The sequence below is a fragment of the Lobosporangium transversale genome, assembly GCF_002105155.1.
Source record: "Lobosporangium transversale strain NRRL 3116 chromosome Unknown BCR41scaffold_66, whole genome shotgun sequence".
NCBI classification, from domain to species: Eukaryota; Fungi; Mortierellomycota; class Mortierellomycetes; order Mortierellales; family Mortierellaceae; genus Lobosporangium; species Lobosporangium transversale.
In genome coordinates, this window is record NW_019029044.1 from 78,874 (window position 1) to 99,347 (window position 20,474).

Sequence of the window (20,474 nt, forward strand, 5' to 3'; positions counted from 1 at the left end):
TTAAAAAAAATCAAAAAAAGTTTTACCCTTAAGTAGCAGAATGAATTAAGTGAGACTGCAGTCTACAGGCCACTGGCTCTTCCTTTTTTTGTTTCTCAAATTACATTCCAACATGGGTGATAGCCTCAACTACCGCGGTCAGCTTGTCGGTATGCATCCATTTGATATGCAAAGGCATTGATCAGGAAAACCAGGATAAGAGGAAGGAGGAGGATGAAGAAGGGAGAGAGGAGGAGAGAAGGAAGGGAGAGAAGGGAAGGTAGACTTGCAAGTTAAGACAGGACAGGATAGGATGGATGGATCGATGGGCTATCTTCTTTCAGGACGGATATATGTATATATATATATATTTTTTTTCCGCTCAAAAAAAAAAAAAAAAAAAAAAAGGATGATGATCGAATACATTACACGTTTACGACAGACATCTTGATCTTGCAACACCGATCACTCTTCGCGCGTCCTTTTTATATATTTATATACATTTGATTTACACGACCGAAAGCATCCTCAGTAGCAACAGACTGCTCATTCATACCGGCACCGCATATGAATTACTCCCATCGACTTTCTTTTTTTTTTTTTTTTTCTTCGATCAAGATTTCCTATTCATTCTATTTTTTTTTTATATTTTTTTATTTTTGATTCTATACATGGCTGGATGAGCTCACTTTCTTTTTAAACAGGAAGCAGGAACAAGATTGGAAGGACAGGATCATTTATTTATTTCAACAAAAAAAAAAAAAAAAAAAAAAAAACTTCTTTTCATTCCTATGACAAGATGGGGAAGGCTACGATCTATCGGAAGGGAAGCGTTTAAAGATGAAAAAAAAGATGGATGGTGTGATTGATTTCGAGAACAACAACAACAACAACAACAACGGGATCCAATGGATCGAGGAAAATAATAATAATAATAATAATAATAATTACTATTATTATTGTTATTATTTATTTACGGAATGAATGCTGATTTGAGATTTTTTGTGTGTTAAAAAATATTCTATTAGGTCACCGTGACTGGGTCACTGCCATTGCTACCACTACTGAGAACCCTGACATGATTTTGACTTCGTCTCGCGGTATGTTTTATTGTTTTAACAAATTTATCATGATTATTTATTTTATTATTATTATTATTATTATTATTTTTAACAAATAAAGCATGTCAAGGATATTACCGTCAATGCATTCTATATTGATATATTGATGATATTAATTGTGTACAAATATTTTTTTTTTTTCCCCCCCCTCCCCCCTACCTCCTCTTAGACAAGTCTATCATTGTCTGGAACTTGGTTCGTGACGACGAGGGCAACTTTGGTACCCCTCGCAAGTCCCTTCACGGACACAACTCTGCGGTTCAGGATGTGGTCATCTCGTCCGACGGTCAGTTCGCCTTGTCCGCCTCTTGGGACAAGACCCTCCGTCTCTGGGATCTCAACACTGGTATGACCACCCGTCGCTTCGTCGGTCACACCAACGATGTCCTCTCGGTCTCCTTCTCTGCTGATAACCGTCAGATCGTCTCCGGCTCCCGTGACAAGACCATCAAGTTGTGGAACACCCTTGGTGAATGCAAATTCACTATTCAGGAGGATGGTCACACCGAGTGGGTCTCTTGCGTCCGCTTCTCCCCTAACCCTGCCAATCCCGTCATTGTCTCCGGAGGCTGGGACAAGATTGTCAAGGTAAGAAAAAGAAAAAGAAAATATTTAAATGTTATACTTTAGGAGCAAACTTCATAATATCGGAAACGAACGGCAGCAGCATCATCAACAACTACTACAATAGCAGCGACGAAAACAACAATACGAATTACTAAAAAAAAAAAAAAAAAAAGGGATATTTCATGTGTTTATAGTCTCGACTCTCTCAACGCACAACCCCTCTTTCAGAAGAAAAACCAAACTGGGGATTTTTTTTTTGTTCGAATTGAATGAATTGAATTGTAGACTCTAATGCTGTAAAATATATTTATTCCCTTCCTCTAGGTCTGGGAGCTCACCAAGTGCAAGTTGCGCTCCAACCACATTGGACATACCGGCTACATCAACACCGTCACTGTCTCCCCCGATGGTTCTCTCTGCGCTTCCGGTGGACGTGATGGCATCACCATGCTCTGGGACCTTAACGAGGGCAAGCACTTGTACTCATTGGAGGGCAAGGGTGATGATATCATCAACGCCTTGGTCTTCTCACCCAACCGCTACTGGTTGTGCGCTGCTACCTCATCTTGCATCAAGATCTGGGACCTCGAGTCCAAGTCTGTTGTGGATGAGCTCAAGCCAGAGTTTGCTCACGTTGGCAAGAAGTCCCAACCTCCCCAGGCTGTCTCCTTGGCTTGGTCTGCTGATGGCCAGACTCTCTTTGCTGGTTACCAGGATGGCCTCGTCCGTGTCTGGACCGTTGGTTTCTAAGCTGTGCTCTTAACCCTTTCTTTTCCTTTTCTTTTTATCTAGTCTTTCACTTATCCTCTTTCTCCTTTATTAAAACAAGAATAGAAAAAGAAAAGAAAAGAAAAGAAAAAAGAAATGTAGAGAAAATTGAAGAGTATATATATAATGCTTTATTTTATTGTTATCATGTCATGGTTGTGATTATTATTATATATTATTTATATATATGACTTGTCGCACAATGATTGTATATAATATACCAATGGCGTTCCTTTTTATTGTGTGTAATTAGCAGGGAATGAACCTTCACGTCCATGGATCTTGCCTGTCCACCAGTCATTACGACTTTCAGTCTTCTTGATGACTGTAATGATATCACCCTTCTTGAATGATAAATCCGTAGGCTGCTCGCCTGCAAAGTCATACAGCGCTGTCACAATCTCGGGCTTGGCTCCAATCCTGGGCGGTACCCTGGGTCCTGTCGAGTTGGCAATGCTCTGGTTGGAACCATAGGGCTGATGTCCATAGCTGTTATCAGTTGAGACCCGTCCAGCGCCTAGTCCCATCACAGGCTTGCGTGCTGATGCTGCTGTGGGAGTGTAATGGGGAAGCTGATCGCCTTCTGCTTCTCGTGCCTTGTCATAGTTAGCAGCACTTGAAGCTGAGCGGCCGAGGTTGGACTGATAACGATTGCTACCAACGGATAGACTGGCACTGCGTGTAACGCCTGATGAATCTGAGCCGATCTCGGTGAGAGATGATCCTCCACGGTGAAGGCTGGTTAAATGACCCCCTGAGGCCTTTGTGTTGAGAGCTCTGTAAAGAATATCTGCCTGTGGTGGTGGTGTGATTGCGCCCGACAGAAGTTCTGCCGCCGATACTTTTTGACGATAGAATGTCTCGTTTGCATCCTTTCTTTCTACAATCACTGATCCTTCAATTGAAACACCTGTAATAATAAAAAATAAAGAAATAAATAAATAAATAAATAAATAAATAAATAAAATTGTTAGAATTTTTATTTGTCACGTTACAATGAAACGAAGGGTGGGTTGCTTTGTTTTCAATTATTACCTGCAAAAAGTCCCTTTGATTTACTGTAAGAATAGATGGCAGCAACGCTCTTCACACTTGCGGATGCAGCGGCCTCTGCAGTTCTTCCGATCGGGCCAGCAGCGACTATTACAAGTAGTATGAGGGATTTTTTTTTAATATAATATAAATAAAAAAAAAAAAAAAAAAGAGTGTTACAGGCACATGAAAGCAAACAGGTTTCTATTACAGTTGGGGCGGACAGTTTTTGTCCAAAAGTAATAAGAGGGGAACTCAGCAAGAGCTCAATCAAAAAATAAATAACAAGGGAAGGGAGTACAAAAAAGGGGTGGTGTATTGTTTTTCCTTGCATTATTTTTCCTATCATTCCTCCACAAGGTTCAGATTGTCGACCTTTGTGATTGAAATGTAACCCAAAAAAAAAAAAAAAAAAAAAAAAAAAATTGTTTTTTTTTTCTTTGGACGTAAACATACCTGAAAGATTTCCTCCAAGTGTAACGTTGCCTCCTGCGGCAAAAGACTTTACAGCCTGCTTGGTGTTGAGGACGACGACAAAGTCTGTGATTTCCGCTCCAATCTGACCTCCAAAGCCCATACCTCCAGTTCCGATGGCTGAAGGAGCTGACCAAGAACCATCCTCGAGTCGTGCAACAACGATTCCAGAACCTGCTCGACCTGAAAACAGGAATCCAGCCTTGATAACAGTAAAAATAGCGAGTCCCTGAGCTTTTGAGAGAATGTCGGGTGGAATAATGTTGTCTACTCCTTTGGCAGCAATTGGATCTGTATATTATATATGACAGGATGAAATAAAAAAAAATAAAAAAAAAAGAAATGTTAAAATATTGCAATCAATTAGTTGATGAAATGGTAAAAAAGAGAAAAAGGAAGCAAATAAACTCCGTCTATATTTTTTCAAAGTCCAGTGTAATTCTTCATTCACAAGTTGAGACATTTGGGAGTAGCTGGATGGACAAGATGTAAGAACTTTTCTGTGATATTCTGTCGACTCTTGTATCTCTGTCGTATTAATAGGAAGGGTGATACAGCTTTGCAAAGAAATTTCGCCACTTTTTTTTTTTTTTTTTTTTTTTCCTTGATAGATATCTCCCTTTATGCCACCACAATGGGAAAAAATATTGAGCCATGATGATATGAAGAGAGAGCACTGAACTGTTCCTTGATCCACTACTTTGCCTTGTCCTCTCCCTCTTCATTTGAAAAATATATATATGTATAAACGGACATTCAGGGGTGAGAAGAAAGTGAGGAAGAAAAAAAAAAAAAAAAAAACTTGACTTGCCTACAAAAGCATTGAGGATCTTGGCTGCTCGTTTGCATTCACCTAGATAATAAATAATAGTAATAACAATATTATTAATAATAATAATAATGAAATTAAAATAATTAAAGTCGTAAGTAGAGTGATCATAATATTAATTTAATGAACGAGACAAAGGAAAAGAGAGAGCGTACCAGCGAGGTCCTTGGGCAAAGGACTATTCATTTTCATGCCAGTCTTAATTGTAGTCATTGTGCTGTCTAATGTCTAATGTTTGTAATGAAGAAGGATGAATGTATGTGTGTATGTGAAGATATGAAGGGTTGTTTGTTTGTATGCGTGTAAGAGGAGAGGATGGCTAGAGGTCAATAGTGAGAAGAGAATGAGAGAATGAGAGAATGAGAGAATGAGAGAGCGAGTGAGCAAAGTAAGGAAAAGGTAAAAAAAGGGAATGAATGCGAATGAGTGAGAGAGAAAAGAGGAGTGATTGAGAAGAAGAAGAAGAAGAAGAAGAAGAAAAAGAAGAAAGAGGAGCTGTGGATAATAAAGACAAAGAGGATGATGGACACGAGACTAGGCCAGATTCAGCAGAGGTTTCATCATCACTGCTAATGGGTCTAATCATGTCAATCATGTCAATCATGTACAAACATAATTATACATGTATATATATTTGTACATTTATACACCATCACACACTCTTTTATGACGCTATTCGCTCACAGCCCACTTGCCATTTGCAGATCCGGGCTGTGTGTACGCCTGCCCAAAAGCGCGTTTTTTTTTTTTTTTTTTTTTTTTAAAAAAACCCCCTTTGGCTTTGGCAAGTAGATTAATGTGTGTAAAATGTACCCTTTCTTGCCAATACAACCCTCTTTACAATGTATGAACAAGGATTCAGCATTAAAGTGCTCTGTATTTGTCTCTGGTTCTCTTCCCCAAGGGATTCATCGTCAGAGTAAGGATGAGCAAAAGCTGTGAAGCCAGAGCTGCGGAATGTGGATATGAAATGCCTCTTTTTGTAAACATCCAGCGGAAAGAGCGGATAAAAAAATTCGCCGGGAGAAACTGAACTGAACTGGGAACAATTCTCACTCTCTTTCTTTCTCTCTCTCTCTCTCTCTCTCTCTCTCTTTTCTTTTCTCCTTCTCTTCCTTTCTCTTCCTCTCTCTTCCTCTCTCTCTCTTTTCTTTACTTCGCTCATCATCATCATCCCTCCCCGATTCCCCATCTTCCCGTTCGTGATCCTTCTCTTACTCTCTTTTTTTTTGATTTTATCCATCAACTCGCTCTTGAAAGAAAGTCAAAAAAGAAATTTCAGCTCACAATGAGTTTCTCTGTGCAACAGGTCCTAGCCCATAACAATGCAGACTCATGCTGGGTGATCCACAACAACAAGGTCTATGACATGACCTCGTTCGTTCAAGACCACCCTGGTGGAGAGGAATACATTCTCGACCACGCAGGAACTGACATCTCTCAACTCATGAACGACCCCCTCACCCATGCTCATTCCGATGGTGCATACGAAATGTTGGACGAATTCTTCATTGGAACTCTGGAAAACACCCAAACAACTACAACCACAACAACAGCCACAACAGCAGCAACGACAACAGCAGCAGAGGAGCCTCTTGGACTGCGCAAAAGAGCCAACAACGCGGCGGACCAACAACAGGAAACAAAAGAAGAAGCCGAGGATTACCTCAAGACCACCGATCTGGCAGCAGACAAAAAGTCAAAGTTCCTTGACTTGAGCCAACCTCTACTTTGGCAGCTTTGGAACAGCGACTTCTCCAAGGCATTCTATCTTGAGCAGGTCCATATTCCTCGTCATATCTCTGGCTCTGCCCGGATCTTTGGCTCTCCTTATCTTGAGGTCTTCACAAAGACCCCTTGGTACATCATCCCTATCTTCTGGCTACCCATCATCACCTACAATGCTCATAGAAGTCTGGAGACCGGACTCAGCCCAGACAACTTGGCTGCTCTCTTTGTCCTGGGCATGTTCCTCTGGACATTAGCAGAATATGTCATCCACAGATTCCTTTTTCATCTGGATGATCTCTTACCAGATTCAACCGTATGGCTCACCGCACACTTTTTGCTACATGGCATTCATCATTATTTGCCAATGGATAGGTAAAAAAAAATAAATAGGCCACTCCTTATTTTCTTCCCCACATCTAACCGCTTTTTTATTTTTTATTTTTTAATTTTTAATTTTTTTTTATAGATTGCGTCTAGTGATGCCTCCTGCTCTCGGAGTTGCCCTGGCTTTACCCCTCAACAAGCTAGGCCACACCCTTTTTGTAGAGCCCCAGGCCTATGCCGTCATGGCAGGAGCCTACCTTGGTTATGTCCTCTATGACATGACGCATTATTATCTTCATCACGCCAAGGTCTTTAAAATCCACTTTCGTGAAATGAAGACGTATCATCTTGCTCACCATTACAAGAATTATGAAGGTGGATACGGTATTACTTCCAAGATTTGGGATCGGTTAGTAAAAAAAAAAAAAAAAAAACCGCTTGTCTTTGACTGTCGAGGGGTTTGGTTTGTCCTGATTTTGGAATGTTTTAAATGTTATCTGATCATGCCATTTTTTTTTTTTTTTTTTTTTTTTTTTTCCTTGCATTACATCTGCGCAATAGGGTTTTCAACACGGAACTCCAGCTTTGAAAAACAACAGCAACAACAACAACAACAACAACAACAACAAAAAAAAAAAAAAGATTCAGCAAAATTGTTTCTCCAGAACTAATGTCTCAGCAATTAGAACCAGCGAACAATGACGCACAAACAACATGCTATCTTCTTTTGAACAACACTGGGACATGGCGAAAACTGCGCTGTTTATTATTACTCACTCCTAATTCAATAATATGTTACTCTCGCCTAAAAAAATCTCTCCTTCACTCTTTAAAGTATACATGCAACATGTACATGTACATGTACGCATTTATCATACATTGGTTCATGCACACTTCACTCCTAATAAATAAAAAACATAAATGTTTAAAAACATTGAGAATGGGTCATCTTTCATATCTTGTTCCTCAGAAAAAAAGAAAACGAGACGTTGTATTGTAGGCTGAAGATCCGATGGAAATGATCTTTTGTCAAAATATACCTTTTCTTCCACTCTCAAGCACATTTCGTAGCAAAGCAGCTGAATCCGATGCCAGAGACTAGTGTGATCCAGCCCTTCACTGCAGCAGAACGCTCTCAGCTTGCTTTGTAAGCAGTCGTCGGTGACTGTTCTCTCCAAATATCAAATAAGAAATCATAATCTTACAGAGGCTGTGTGATTGAGGCCCCTCTTCTTTGTTTCATCAATTGCTGTTCACAAGCAAGCATACCCTTCGCATCCTACGTACTCAAGCTAGATTTAGAATAGGGTACTTGGAACTTATTATAAGATGTTTATATCATGGACCAAGACAAGGTATCTAGAAAATACTAATCCACACACTTTATTGTAAAACAAATCAAACAGATGGTGATGATGATAGGATATCAATCTGCTAGATCGACATGCATGCTCTCTTCCTGATGATGCTGATCGGAACTGTCAATACCATTGTAAGAGCCATGTAGAACAAAATGCGCAACATCACACTCGTTACATTCACTACACTTGCTGCAAATGAATTGGTATCCTTTGGCTGCTTCACTTTTAGCCATCAATGATCTTGTTCTGCAACTGTCCTTCTTAAAGCTCGTATCCAAACCATCGCTTTGTGGTATCTCGAGTTCGGCTGACGCTGATTCCTCCGCTTCCTCATGACTTGCTCCTTGGGAGGTCTGTATTATATTGCCAACAGCTCCATGTTGCTCCAACAGTTTTCTATTCATTTCACTCAAGCCATAAACACCTTGAATCCTTGCATTGCTCGCATATAGACCTGTTTGCTTCGTGCTCCACTTCAGGCTAGCATAACACTGGCCATCCTCCTCTTTGGTGATCTGCCACATTCGAACAGACCCGGCCAAACATCCTGTCACTAGAAAGTATCCTTCTTCGGAAACATTCCAGTCAAGGCTTATAACATATGTCCCGACCAATGGGATAACAGTTAGGCACTTGGCTGACTCTGCATCCCACAGCCATACAGTCATATCAAGACTGGCAGAGGCAATATACTGGCCATCACCAGAATAAGACACGCCATTTATACTATTAATGTGACCTTCAAGCATATGTAACACCATCCCTGATTCAGTATCCACCACATTAATTTTCCCTTCATCACTTCCAACAACCATCTGTCGACAGGATGGTGAAAATGCAATCACTTTCTGAACCTCTTTGAAATCTATTTCGAAGCAGAGCTCTCCTGTATGTGCAGACCGTAGCTGTACCTTTTCTTTGTCCTGGATGAATGTTATCTTCTGGCTGTCAGGCGAATAAACACAGTATTCCTGGCCAGGCATGTAAGTCAAATCCAAACCCTCTAACTCATACAGTAGATCCCCTGAATGTGTTGTCCAGACTCTGATCCTCTTGCCTTGATCATATAAAGCAATTTGGTGACCATTAGGTGAGGATAACACTTGATTCACACTATTGCCATTTCCTTGTAGAGTGCGTATGAGTTGTCCTGTTTGTGTGTTCCACACACTCACATCTCCATTAGAGTGGCCACAGGCAATTTGATGGTCAATGGGTGAAATATCTAAGCTGGAGATGCTGCCATCCCAATTTGGAGCCTTCAAAGTATGAACAACTTTGCCTGATTGAGTATCCCAAAGGTTAACGCATAGATCATTGTCATAGCTACAATAGGCAAGCTGACCATCAGGTGAATACTCGATGCCACTTATTAAATGTTGTAGAGTATGAATACATTGCCCTGTTCGACTATCCCACACACGAACTGTATCATCCGAGCTCCAGGATACGATGTGCTGTCCGTCCCGTAAAAACTTTACTCGGAGGACTGATTTTGTATACCCATCTGAACCATGGCTAGACTGTTGTGATTGTGTGTCCCACAGGCGTATCGTTCCATCCAGGCTAAACGACGCAATCTGGTGGCCATTGGGTGAATATGCTATAGGGAATACAACCTTAGTGTGGCCATATAATGTGTTGATCAGTTGTCCGGAGCGAGCATCCCAAAGCTGCACTCTATTATCGGCACAACAAATGGCTATCTGTTCACCATTTGGTGAATAGCTTAAGTCATTGCCAAAAGCGGGATTGCCTATAATAGTATGGATGACCTTCCTTGTCTGCATGTTCCACTGATATGCCTCATTATTGGAAAGCGAAGTGGAGAATCTCCCACAAGGAGAGTACTGAATACCCTTGACTGCCTTCTCATGCTCTAAGACCCACTTCTTCTGGCCAGAACATGCATCCCATACATCCAATGAGCAAGACTCATCACCACGAATGATCATTTCCTGACTGTCAGGCGAATACACGATTTGTTCAACCTGAGACTCACAGTCTTGAAGCTTCCGTATCAGTTCTCCTGATGCCACATCCCATAATAGTACCGCCTTGTCTTCGCCTCCACTTGCAATCTGCTTTCCATCAGGTGAATGCACCACGCATGTTACACTGTCAGTATGCCCTTTTAATGTGTATTGGAGTATACCAGACTTGACATCCCACACATGCACTGATCCATCAGAACTAGCTGTGACGAGATGATCGCCGCTTGGCGAGTACACTACAGCACTAACATAGCCTGTATGCCCCTCTAACGTATGAACCAATGCACCTGATGTTGTATTGAGTACGCTAATCATATTGCTACCTCCAACAGCAATATGTTGACTGTCTGGAGAGTAGCAAAAGTACTTAATGCCTTCCAAAGTCAAACACTTCTCCCATGTCATTGTGTCATAGATACTGACATACCACCTCTTGGTATCTAGATTGACCACAGCTGCAGCTAATGTCTTGCCATCAGGTGAATATGACCCCTTCCATACTACTCCCTCTTCGCAAAGAAGTAGCCATTCTCCAAACTGTACTCCTGACATCTTGGCTTCACTCAGGTCTGCCTTCTGGAGCCAACAGCCATGAAGCTTAGTCTTCCTCAGATCTGCTCCTTGTAGTTGAGTACTATCGAATATACCATGGCTAAGATCGGCTCCAGGGATCTGAATGCCTCGCAAGTCTGCTCCACTGAATGTTTCTCTTGCTCGAACAAGGATCGTCATTGCATTGGCTGCTGCTATCCGCCACTTGCTATCGCTCTTCGACAGTTCTACATACTCGTACAACTGCTGTTTGAACTTCACTTCCAGCTGAATACGATCCACAAGGAACTGAAGAATAGATGGCTCCTCTACAAAACTTTTCCACATTAAGGGTGAGCTTTCGTCGGGGTCCATCCTAGCATTATCTTTCTCGACTATATTACTTTCTTCTGCCTCAAAGCTGTACACAGAGCTGGTACTCCCTCTTCGACACCAAGTTGGTGCTTCTGGTGCTTCTCTATCACTCACAATCACGCTCCTCTCTTTCTGTGGCTCAAACATCGCTCGCACCACACAGTACTCCAGGATAGACCGATGCACAAACCGATACTGGCTGCCTGTACGGTTTAGAGGTGATGCTTCTCGAAGGAGATCCTTCCTACTCTCTCTGCTAAAGTACTCCTCTTTCCATGTACCCTTGTCCTTCGATGGAGAATAGTCCACTACTGGATTGCCATCTTGGTGTCTGTAGATTGCCACAGCCAGCTCTGTCAAGTATCTGATCCCATTCTGTGCAAACCCTTCATCACACAATGTCCGGAACATCCTCTTATCTCCTGATATCATTATCTCGCTTAATCGCTTCTTGCCTCGTTCGAGCCACAACTCTACAAACTTGTCATACAGTGTGACGCGCTTGATCTGTGTTTTGGAAGCATCTTGGTGTGGGTCAATCATCCGCGGCAATACCTCCAGCGAGAGTGACAGTATGAATGGGTTCTTCACAAGCTCACTTAGACTAGGAATCATTTTGAGTGCTCGTTGATAGTCATCCAAACCCCACATTAGATCCATGGCACCGACATACTGTTTGATATAGTCATCGATCTGTGCCTCAGAGAATGGTACAATCACAGCTTCTTGAAACAATCCAGCGTCTGCTTGGTGGTTGCGATCCATAGGCTGGAACCGATCTCGATAGTCTATCCCAAGATACTCACTGCGACAACTGATCACTATCTGACATGTCCACTCACCAGGCTTGTTGAGACGGTTAGAAACATACAGGTTGCTGGTCTGCATGGACTCATCGTATCCATCACAGATCAAGATGAATGACCGAGTCAGCTTCAGTTCCTTGATCTGCGTCTCTGTGAAGCCGTATGCTTGTAGTTGATTTGCGACCATGTCCTTTGCAGGGTTATCAATGGATGGTAGATTGATAAACAATGGGATCCGACCGTGCTTCTTCCGATACACTTCCCACAGAGCTGACTCTAGAGTGTGATTGAATGTTGACTTGCCTGCTCCTGAATCACCTTGGACTAGGAACACTTTTTGATCGCTGTCCAAGAACTCTTTCACCTTATCCATTAGCAAGAACAAATCATCATCACTTGCTTGAGGGCTTGCTTTTGCATACTGTTGAACGTAAAAACCACGATCATCTCCAGTTTCCATCCGCTGTCGTTTGAGTAGGCGTAAGCTCTTCTCGACATCAGGTTTATTTTGTACATGATCGAGCAATGATGGAGAAGCAGGTGAGGGTGGTGTAGTGATGAAGGGATATTTTGCTAGTGGCTCGTTGAAACAGTTCATGTATAGCTGCTGTTTGTTGGTATCACCATCCATAGCAAGATCAGTCAGAAGTGACTCAGCGACTACAGAAGGATATGTAGGTAGAGCATATAGTGCATTATTAGCATCTTTGCTTCTCATAGTCCAATTGAAAATGTGATTCCATATCTATTTACCTTGTAGATGTTCGCTCGATAATGATACCAGGCTCTTTAGTATATTAATGACCCATTGCTTGATCTCCACATGATCACCCCAGTCTCTATCATTCTTGTAGATCTCTCCAAGGAAACTAACTGCATCTTGGCGTGCCTTCATGATCCACTCTGTACTGGCTGCAATCTCTCCTAGCCGCTGACATATTCCCCATTGGAATGCTACATCTCGTCGACAAGGTGCTTCACATACAAAAGTCTTGAGCTTGGTGAGCTCACCTGATTGGAGGAGTGCATCAGCTCCACGGAGTGCTGGATACCATGCACTCTTGCGACTAAAGGCGAGTCCTTCTTCCATGCTCTGTTTGAATGCTTCTCCACTTGTGTAGATTGATGTTGCACCTTTGTACATCCGTAAACTTTTATCTATAACATCAGTCACAGATGGAAGTTCTTTCTGGATATTGGACAGTTCACCCATGAAAGCATTGAGATCCCAATCCTTGACTGCACTCACTGCTCCAAACACTCCTCGAGTCACTGCTGATGTACGTCAAAGTATGGCTTGGATTATTGTTTCATCATTTGGGATATACAGTAGAGCTTGCGAAGCATAGGCTGCATGATAGATCAAGTAAGGATCCGAGCTATCTTTCAGTCCCTCTAAGTAGGCTGACAGTGGCTCATGGAGCTGTTCTCGCTTCAGACACTTGACTTGATTGTTCACCATGGCATCGAGTACATGTGAGACTGTAACACACAGCTGATAGATGTGACTGCCAGATTGTTCGTGTGTACCTTGTAAGCGAGAACTGAGAGTGTTGAGAATATGGACTAGATCGTCAGAGTCGAGATATCTAGGAGGAGCATGCTGGATCAGTTGAGTCAATCCTTCGAGTAAATGAGTCTCTAGTATGACGCTCTGCTTGACTCCATTGACCAAAGCCATGAGTAGTGTCCTGTATTGGTCATAGTCGAGGACTGGAGCTAGCATCACAACCTCAGCGACAGTAGCCTCAGCCTTGATATCATCATGGATGAACATACTAATCACATCAGATGCCAGGTTGCAAAGACGCTCTTGCTCATCATGATCATCCGATGTGGCCAAAGACCATTCTTGCTCTTGCTTACTGAGGTCTTTTCTTGGAATGGGAGCAGTAGGAAGCAATCCAAGACAATATGCAAGCTGTTGTGTATTGTTCAAGTGAGTATCTGGGTGAGGGAGGTTGTACTTGAAGATCACTTGAGGTACATCTTGGCTAAATATTTCTTTAGAGATAGTCGCAGAGCTGTGGATCAAGAGGGTCTTTAGTGTATTGTTGATATTGTCGGCTTTGCTACTGGTTGTGCTATCGCTTTCTTGACCAGTTCTGCTGTTACTTTGATTTTTGCTGCTGCTATTGCCATCGTCATTACCATCATTACCACTACCCTCACTGTCATCTTTGGCGGTGCTGCTGACTCGATAATATGCATGAGGGTTGCTTGGAGCTGGATTGGTTTGTTGAGGATGACCCCATTTGGCTGCATACTTGTAGCCTCTTTTAGAGTGATCTGGATGACCGAGATTGTCAAACAATGCACCGACACCATTCAGAGTAGCAGCAATTGCCTTGCATAGTACTTTGTTTGCATCGTCTGTTTTGTCTGCTGAGGCTTTGACAAGCAACTTCTGATCAGATTGTTGTATTCGATAAAGAGCATTCTCAGCATCCAAACATATCTCCAAAGCGAGCACAGGATCGTTTGTCTTGTGTGCTTGCTCCAAGTAGATGGTAGCGAGGTCTAAGGCTTTACGAGGCGGGAGTTGATTTCGTCTGGGTGTGGTTGGTAGCCACTTCATGCTTTCTTTTTTCTTTTTCGCTGTTTTTCAAAGTAAGAAACATCATTATTAGATTAACGGCATTTCATCAGCAAGATAATCATGTAGTAACGATATTGAAGGGGAACTCACAGCAGAAGACTTGGAATCAAGAAAAGTGTATGAATGGCCTAAAATGCAGCAATGAAGCCCAACAACGCAAAAGAAGAGAGTAGAGCTGAGGGTGGGCAATGAAATGTGTGGGTGAATAGAGTAGTAAGGGAAAGGAGAAAGAGGGTTGAATGATGAAAAGAGAGGAAAAAAGATAAATCACATGTGAGCAAGATGGCGAAGCAATGTTTCACAAAGATGGAGAAGATCGAGCCAGCATCGCCATTTGATTCCTGAAAGTGTCTCCATTCCCAGTATTCTTTGTTTGGAAGCGCCTCCTTTTGAAGCGACCCACAGCGGATAACCATAGTTTCCTGCAATATGCAAATAAGATATGCTCTTTGGATAGCGCTTTTGATGATCGCTTTGGATGAAAAGATAAAACAATAAAAAAGAGGAAAGGGTTTAGGTACAGCTATATTTCTTCCATTTCTTTCTTTATTTTTTATCTCCACTTGGGCATTATACTTCCGGCATGGCAATGGGATTTACCTCAGCTGCATTTATCAGACCTTACATCTCATTCTCAATAACATCTCATGTCTGCATAGACTTGACCCGCTTTACTGAGGCCATGCATTCATAAATTTTGTAATCAGCTTCAGTATTAGATATCAAGGCTCCGATGGTGTCCACTCCTTTGTCGGACCCAATTAATGCGAATACCGTGATCAAAGCAAATCCCTAAGCGTAACCTCAGAATGCATTGAAATCCTTTGTTCAACATTGCCTTACTATCTGGAATCACAATGCAAAGTTCACGAAGAGATTTGAACTTCGGCAGCCTAAAGAAATTGTTGTAAAAGGAGTACGAATAGACATCGATCTGAATTGGATCTACTACTAGCTGAACTGTGACAAAACTAGAGGATACAAGGAAGGAGAGCTAGGGAAGAAGAAAGCAGGAAAGAGGCAAAGGAATATTGAGATCAAACAGCAGTACCAAAAGGTCTTAGACTTTAGTATGGCTGGCACCCCATGCAACGCGCCATAACCAGCGTCCTGTTAAATATTAAATGCATAGTTTGATGTGTCTGTTACGACTAAAAAGGTTCATCAGTGTAATGCGGAGAAAGCCTCTTTTTTTGTTTTTTGTTTATTGGCTCTCCATCCTTCCTATTCCTTTGCACATCGTTCAAGCCTTTTATTTGATCTGATATTGGATACGCTTGTAAAAAAAAAAAAAAAAAAAAAAAAAAACTTCAAACGTGTCTACATGCTTTATATATAGGCATATGTACATGTATATCCGCGCTACAACATTTATGCTGTGCTGAAGAAAGGAATACCACTCACAATATACAGATTCTAACACAAAGCTTGTGTTATAATTCAAGCAGCTGTGTGTTACTGTACAAAGGGCAAGAGAGGAAAAGCCTTTTAAGGATTAATATCTTATTTATTTTTCTTCTTTTTATCGAATGCTTCCCATTCAGCACATTCCGTATGGTCTTTTGTAGGTGCATTTGCGACTGTTGATAATCTCATAAAAGTGCTTTATTCGTTTGCGAAACCTCTTTTTACAACTTTCAGAAGTACGATCAATTGAGCAATGGAAATAATATGTTCGCTGGCCTTGTGTACGAAGATAGAATTGCTATTGTTTTCTATCCCTTATAGCTAGGCTATTAGAATAAATACAAAGGACTTGATGCAGGGCCTCCGCGTTATTGAATAAGACTTGACAACTAAAAGGGTACCCCATGAAAGACTGGATGCTCACTTCAGTAAATCAGCATAGACAAACTCCTCCTTATGATACTGGTCAGTATTTTCATAAGACCCATTTAGGATAAAATGTGCAACTTCATACTCGCTACATGTACTACACTTGCTGCAAATGAATTGGTGCCCTTCGGTCCCTTCACTCTTAGCGAACAGTGATCCTGCTCTGGAATTGTCCCTCTTTGAGTTCGCATCTAAAACATCGCTTTCCGGTATTTTCAGTTCGGTTGACGTCAATTTCACTGTATCCTCATGACTTGCTCCTTGGAAGGTCGAATACTATGTTATATTGCCAACAGCCCCATGTTGCTCCAACAGTTTTCTATTCGTTTCGCTCAAACCAGAAATATCTTGAATCCTTGCATTGCTAGCATGAAGACCTGTTTGCTTCGTGCTCCACTTTAGACTGGCATAACACTGGCCATCCTCCTCTTTGGTAATCTGCCACATTCGAACAGAGCCGCTCCAACACCCTGTTGCTAGAAAGCATCCTTCTTCGGAAACATTCCAGTCAAGGGTTCTAACATGTGTTCCGACCAATGGGATAACAGTTAGGCACTTGGCTGACTCTGCATCCCACAGCCGTACAGTCATATCAAGACTGGCAGAGGCAATATACTGGCCATCACAAGAATAAGATATGTCATTTATACTCTCAATGTGGTCTTCAAGCATATGTAACACGATCCTTGATTCAGTATCCACCACACTAATTGTCCCTGCTTTACTTCCAACAACCATCTGTCGACTGGATGGTGAAAATACAATCTCTTCCTGAACCTTCTTGAAATCTATTTGGAAATAGAGCTCTCCTGTATGTGCAGACCGTAGCTGAACCTTTTCTTTGTCCTGGATGAATGCTATCTTCTGGCTGTCAGGCGAATAAACACGACATTTCTGGCCAAACGAGTCAGTCAAATCCAAACCTTCTAACTCATACAGTAGATCCCCTGAATGTGTTGTCCAGACTCTGATCCTCTTGCCTTCATCATATAAAGCAAATTGGTGACCATTAGGTGAGAATAACACTTGATTCACACTATTGCCATTTCCTTGTAGAGTGCGTATGAGTAGCCTTATTTGTGTGTTCCACACACCCACATCTCCATTAGAGTGGCCACAGATAATTTGATGATCAATGGATGAAATATCTAAATGGTAGATGCCGCCATCCCAATTTGGTGGCTTCAAAGTATGAACAACTTTGCCTGATTGAGTATCCCAAAGGTTAACGCATAGATCATTGTCATAGCTACAATAGGCAAGCTGACCATCAGGTGAATACTCGATGCCACTTATTAAATGTTGTAGAGTATGAATACATTGCCCTGTTCGACTATCCCACACACGAACTGTACAGTCCGAGCTCCAGGATACGATGTGCTGTCCGTTCCGTAAAAACTTTACTCGGAAGACAAAACCCGTATGCCCATATGAACCATTGCTAGACTGCTGTGGCTGTGTGTCCCACAGGTGTATCGTTCCATCTCTACTAAACGACGCAATCTGATGGCCATTGGGTGAATATGCTATAGGGAATACAACCTTAGTGTGGCCATATAACGTTGATCAGTTGTCCGGAGCGAGCATCCCAAAGTTGCACTCTATTGTCAAGGCAACAAATGGCTATCTGTTCACCATTTGGTGAATAGCTTAAATCATTGTCAAAAGCGGGATTGCCTAAAATAGTATGGATGACCTTCCTTGTCTGCATGTTCCACTGATATGCCTCATTATTGGTAAGCAAAGTGGCGAATTCCCCACAAGGAGAGTATTGAACACTCTTGACAGGCTCTTTATGCTCCAAGACCCACTTCTTCTGGTCAGACCAAGCATTCCATACACTCAGCGAGCAAGACTTTTCACCATGAATGATGATTTCCTGACTGTCAGGCGAATACAGGATTTGCTTAACCTTAGATTCAATGCCTTGGAGCTTCCGTATCAGTTCTCCTGATGCCACATCCCATAATAGTACCGCCTTGTCTTGGCCTCCACTTGCAATCTGCTTTCCATCAGGTGAATACACCACGCATGTCACGTCCCCAGTGTGCCCCTCTAATGTGTATTGGAGTATACCAGACCTGACATCCCACACATGCACTGATCCATCAGAACTAACTGTGACGAGATGATCGCCGCTTGGCGAGTACACTACAGTATTAACATAGTCTGTATGACTCTCCAAGGTATGAATCACTGCGTCTGATGCTATATCAAATATGTTAATCATACCGCCATATTTAACGGCTATATGTTGACTGTCTGGAGAGTAGCAAAAGTTGTCACCGCCTTCCAAAGTCAAACACTTCTCCCATGTCAATGTATCATACAAGCTAACCCAGGACTCTAGGGTTTGCGGATTGAGGACAGTTGCAACTAATGTCTTGCCATCAGGTGAATATGATCCCTTCCATATCCATCCTCCTTCACGAAGAAGTGGTCATTCTCCAAACTGTACTCCTGACATCTTGGCTTCACTCAGGTCTGCCTTCTGGAGCCAACAGCCATGAAGCTTAGTCTTCCTCAGATCTGCTCCTTGTAGTTGAGTACTATCGAATATACCATGGCTAAGATCGGCTCCAGGGATCTGAATGCCTCTCAAGTCTGCTCCACTGAATGTTTCTCTTGCTCGAACAAGGATCGTCATTGCATTGGCTGCTGCTATCCGCCACTTGCTATCGCTCTTCGACAGCTCTACATACTCGTACAACTGCTGTTTGAACTTCACTTCCAGCTGAATACGGTCCACAAGGAACTGAAGAATAGATGGCTCCTCTACAAAACTTTTCCACATTAAGGGTGAGCTTTCGTCGGGGTCCATCCTAGCATTATCTTTCTCGACTATATTACTTTCTTCTGCCTCAAAGCTGTACACAGAGCTGGTACTCCCTCTTCGACACCAAGTTGGTGCTTCTGGTGCTTCTCTATCACTCACAATCACGCTCCTCTCTTTCTGTGGCTCAAACATCGCTCGCACCACACAGTACTCCAGGATAGACCGATGCACAAACCGATACTGGCTGCCTGTACGGTTTAGAGGTGATGCTTCTCGAAGGAGATCCTTCCTACTCTCTCTGCTAAAGTACTCCTCTTTCCATGTACCCTTGTCCTTCGATGGAGAATAGTCCACTACTGGATTGCCATCTTGGTGTCTGTAGATTGCCACAGCCAGCTCTGTCAAGTATCTGATCCCATTCTGTGCAAACCCTTCATCACACAATGTCCGGAACATCCTCTTATCTCCTGATATTATTATCTCGCTTAGTCGCTTCTTGCCTCGTTCGAGCCACAACTCTACAAACTTGTCATACAGTGTGACGCGCTTGATCTGTGTTCTGGAAGCATCTTGATGCGGGTCAATCATCCGCGGCAATACTTCCAACGAGAGTGACAGTATGAATGGGTTCTTCACAAGCTCACTTAGGCTAGGAATCATTTTGAGTGCTCGTTGATAGTCATCCACACTCCACATTAGATCCATGGCACCGATATCATGATCGAATATTCCTTTAAGGTTATTTGCGATACTGTATGTTTCTGCGACCTTTAATACCATGATTGTATTATTTAATCTGTTAAGACTAGTGCCGTTGTTATCCTGGTTGTTGTTGCTGTTATTGCTATTTCTGGTAGAACTTCCGAATTGGGGCAACTCTTGGTGGACAGTGTTGCTTCCTTGGACATATCCCCACTTTCCTGCTTTTTTGTCGCTTCTTCCAACATTGCTTGGATGACCCAGTCGTTCGAATAAGCGAGCAAAGTCATAATAGGCGTAAGCGATACCTTGGCATAATGCCTTGTCCTCATTGGAAGTTGAAGTGGCAAGCCTTATCCTCTCCGACCGCTGGATTCGAGACAGTGCAAAGTCGGCATCAAGACACAGCTCCATGAGGATGTCACGATCATTTTGTGTTCTACGAGAAATAATCCATTTATACCATGATGAAGAGAGATGCTGAGCATAGGGTGGATAATGGTAATGGACATAAAGGCATTCATTTTCTGTCACCTTGATATTGCATTCTGACTTTGGTGAACAAAAAGACACGTTTTATTAGATCGACTTTATAATAAAATGAAGGAAGAAATAAATATTATTATGTATAAATATATACTAGTTTTTTTTTTTTTTTTTTTTTTGTTGATA

General features: G+C 42.1%; 3 protein-coding genes across 3 annotated transcripts; 2 read left to right on the plus strand and 1 right to left on the minus strand.

Moving 5' to 3' along the window:
- The first annotated feature begins 83 nt into the window (after positions 1-83).
- On the plus strand, positions 84-2,563 carry BCR41DRAFT_363788 (WD40-repeat-containing domain protein). Its single transcript, XM_022025946.1, has 4 exons — positions 84-149; positions 1,008-1,079; positions 1,270-1,688; positions 1,992-2,563. The coding sequence occupies exons 1-4, from the start codon at positions 113-115 to the stop codon at positions 2,415-2,417; spliced, it is 954 nt and encodes a 317-aa protein (XP_021875951.1). The 5' UTR covers positions 84-112; the 3' UTR covers positions 2,418-2,563.
- BCR41DRAFT_363789 (hypothetical protein) lies at positions 2,548-5,335 on the minus strand. The gene is made up of 5 exons (XM_022025947.1): positions 4,926-5,335; positions 4,753-4,794; positions 3,924-4,232; positions 3,471-3,575; positions 2,548-3,345 (listed from the first exon to the last, which is right to left on the minus strand). The coding sequence occupies exons 1-5, from the start codon at positions 4,981-4,983 to the stop codon at positions 2,672-2,674; spliced, it is 1,188 nt and encodes a 395-aa protein (XP_021875952.1). The 5' UTR covers positions 4,984-5,335; the 3' UTR covers positions 2,548-2,671.
- Positions 5,336-5,871: 536 nt separating this feature from the next.
- Positions 5,872-7,472, plus strand: BCR41DRAFT_363793 (hypothetical protein). The gene is made up of 3 exons (XM_022025948.1): positions 5,872-6,873; positions 6,968-7,234; positions 7,387-7,472. The coding sequence occupies exons 1-3, from the start codon at positions 6,059-6,061 to the stop codon at positions 7,412-7,414; spliced, it is 1,110 nt and encodes a 369-aa protein (XP_021875953.1). The 5' UTR covers positions 5,872-6,058; the 3' UTR covers positions 7,415-7,472.
- Positions 7,473-20,474: the final 13,002 nt, after the last annotated feature.